Here is a 2,500-nt window from a genome sequence, read left to right as displayed (position 1 = left end):
CAGCCCGCCCACAGGCCAATAAGCCCACGACACCCGCACGCCCCCCGCCCTCCACATCACCATGAGCAGGGAACCTTGTCCAAAATAAATAGCAAACTTCTGAAGGCGACAGCTGTCCGTTTTTTTCTTTGGTGTATACCTCGACAGACAAGATTAAACGATGTCCCGCAGGCGAGGGCGCACAATCAAATGAAATTAAAATCTCAAACTTTTATTTTTTTCCCTTAATTGTAAATCCAGTACCCAAAGTCTCAAGAGCGGGATATTTAAATTCAGCCAAAGTCGAGGTGGCTCACCCGCCAAGCCAGGTCGTTAAAATGCAATCAATTTTGTTTTCTACTTGTGTTCTCACTTTTCCTCTCCCCTCCCCTCCCCCCCCCCCTAAAAAAACGTGGAGAAAAAGGGCGTGATTAAAATCTGAAATAAATTAATTAGAGCAAAGTTGTTTAATAAGGATAACCGATGCTTACAAATCAGCTGATGGTTTTGTTTCACGCGGGACGAAATCAAACGCATTTGACGTCTTCCCATCAAAATGCTAATGTTTTTCAGTCCTATTCTAACTTTGACGTTATACTTTTAAGAGCTTTTTGGTTTACCTGACTCCTACTTTGTCGTCTCCATTGCCATAATCGTTTTGCTTGTTGGCTCGACTAGAATAAACGTCACTGCAGAGGTTAATATCTCTTCATACCCAATCATTTTAAGAAGTGATGTTAGAAATCTAGGTAATCTGTAGCTGTTAAGAGAAATACTTGGTGAATCCAGTCTCACAAAGTAAAAGATTTGGTAGATGTTTGTCTCCATGTACTTAGTTTACATGCTCATTATACCCACGTGTGTTTTGACAAGTTAGTACATGTTGTATGTAAGTCCATATATCTATTTCTATAATGTGTGCATGTGATTCGGTGTCCGTGGCATCGCAAACCCGCCCTCACTCTGCCCCTTGTCTCCCCAGCAGGAACGAAACGGCCTCGCCACGACGACGACGCCCGCAGCGACACGCCGCCCTCGCCCATCCGCGACGAGCCCCTCAGCCTGAAGGTGGCGCCCCCGGCCTCCCCCTCCGAGGCCACGCCCACGCCCCCGCCCGCACAGCCCCCGGCGCCGCCCGCCCTGGCCAGCCCACGCGGCGACCCCGCCAGCGAGGACGACGAGCCGCGGCCCAGCAAGGCGGCTCGCAGGGACGCCGACGACGAGGACGAGCGCGCCGGCGCCTCCCCGCCCGCGTCAGCGGCGGCCGACGCAGCCAAGCTGACCAGCATGGAGACCCTCGTGCGGCTGTTCCCCGTCAGGAAGGTGCAGGTGCTGGAGACGGTCCTGCTGCGCTGCGGCGGGGACGTCTTGCGCGCCATCCAGACGCTGCTCTACGCCCTCCCGCCCGCCACGTCCGCACCCTCGCCCACCCACGCCACCCCCGCCGCGCCCCACCACCTCGCCCACCACGAGAACAACAACAACCACGAGCAGCCCCACCACCAGCCGCCCTCGCTGCCGCACCACCACCACCACCACCACGCCCACCAGAGGTCCTCGCCCCCGCGCTCCCCCGAGCTGCGCCACCATGACCTCCTGCAGGACTCCGCCGCCCTGCGAGCGTCGGCCTTCGCGCCCCTCACGCCGCCCTCGCTCGCCCGCTTCCCGTACCCGCCGCCCCACGCCCTCATGGGCCTCCCGTACCCGCCCTTCCTCCCTCCCCGCCCGGAGTACTACCCTCCCCTCAACCTCTCCTCCCACACCGCCTCCCTACTGGCCGCCCACCACTCCTCGCCCCCGCCCAGGGACCTCTCCTCCTCGCCCACGTCGCAGCCCGACCCCGACACAGAGTAAATCCTTCACACACTTCACGCACCCACAGCCACTGCTTCCGCCCATCTTCACACGTCGCTGCCGCCCAACCACTCTCTCGCCATCAAAATAGCCGCCCAGTGAACGAAAACACTCTTTTCTCCTGTCGCCTCTTCTCCTGACGCTGAAGACACGAAACCCTTTCCTGCACTCTCCTTCGGTCCTACAAAGTCACCATCTTCCTTCCCTTTCCCATCGTTCAAGCGACCTTCTATTCGCACAACCCTGAACCCTGCCTGCTTCGGATTCGAAACCATTTATAGACTTCGAACCCACACTTAGACGAAGCTTCATCCCGAGTTTCCCTGGTCCCCCTGTGCTGTTTTTGAGTATCCTACAGTGCTGTATCTTCCATATAATCCATTTTATATACTGTATCCGAAATATCATGTCGCCATTATCTTGATAAAACAACAAAATCTGTTCCAGGCAGACATATTACAGTCTGTATTTAGTATGTTGCAGTAAGAACTAGAGTGATAATATAAGCTTCACATTCCATGGTTGGGGAATCCACGGGGGATATTTTCCTAATGAGAGACTTCACAATTCGGAAAACGTACATTCTTTCTGTTTTATATTTATTCATTCACTTACGTTATTTTATTTTTTAAACTGATTTAGAAATGAATCAGTCCTTAAATGGAAA

General features: G+C 53.9%; 1 protein-coding gene across 1 annotated transcript in view; it reads left to right on the top strand.

The window, feature by feature from the left end:
* The window catches only part of LOC125044109 (protein expanded-like), a 2,227-nt gene extending 394 nt beyond the window's left edge, over positions 1–1,833 (top strand). The window contains exons 2-3 of the mRNA XM_047640561.1: positions 585–728; positions 962–1,833. Of these exons, the coding sequence (XP_047496517.1) occupies positions 585–728; positions 962–1,833 (1,016 nt within the window). The remainder of the gene's footprint in view (positions 1–584; positions 729–961) is intronic.
* Positions 1,834–2,500: the final 667 nt, after the last annotated feature.

This window comes from Penaeus chinensis, chromosome 35, assembly GCF_019202785.1.
Source record: "Penaeus chinensis breed Huanghai No. 1 chromosome 35, ASM1920278v2, whole genome shotgun sequence".
Classification (NCBI taxonomy): domain Eukaryota; kingdom Metazoa; phylum Arthropoda; class Malacostraca; order Decapoda; family Penaeidae; genus Penaeus; species Penaeus chinensis.
This window is presented reverse-complemented; position numbering and strand designations above follow the sequence as displayed.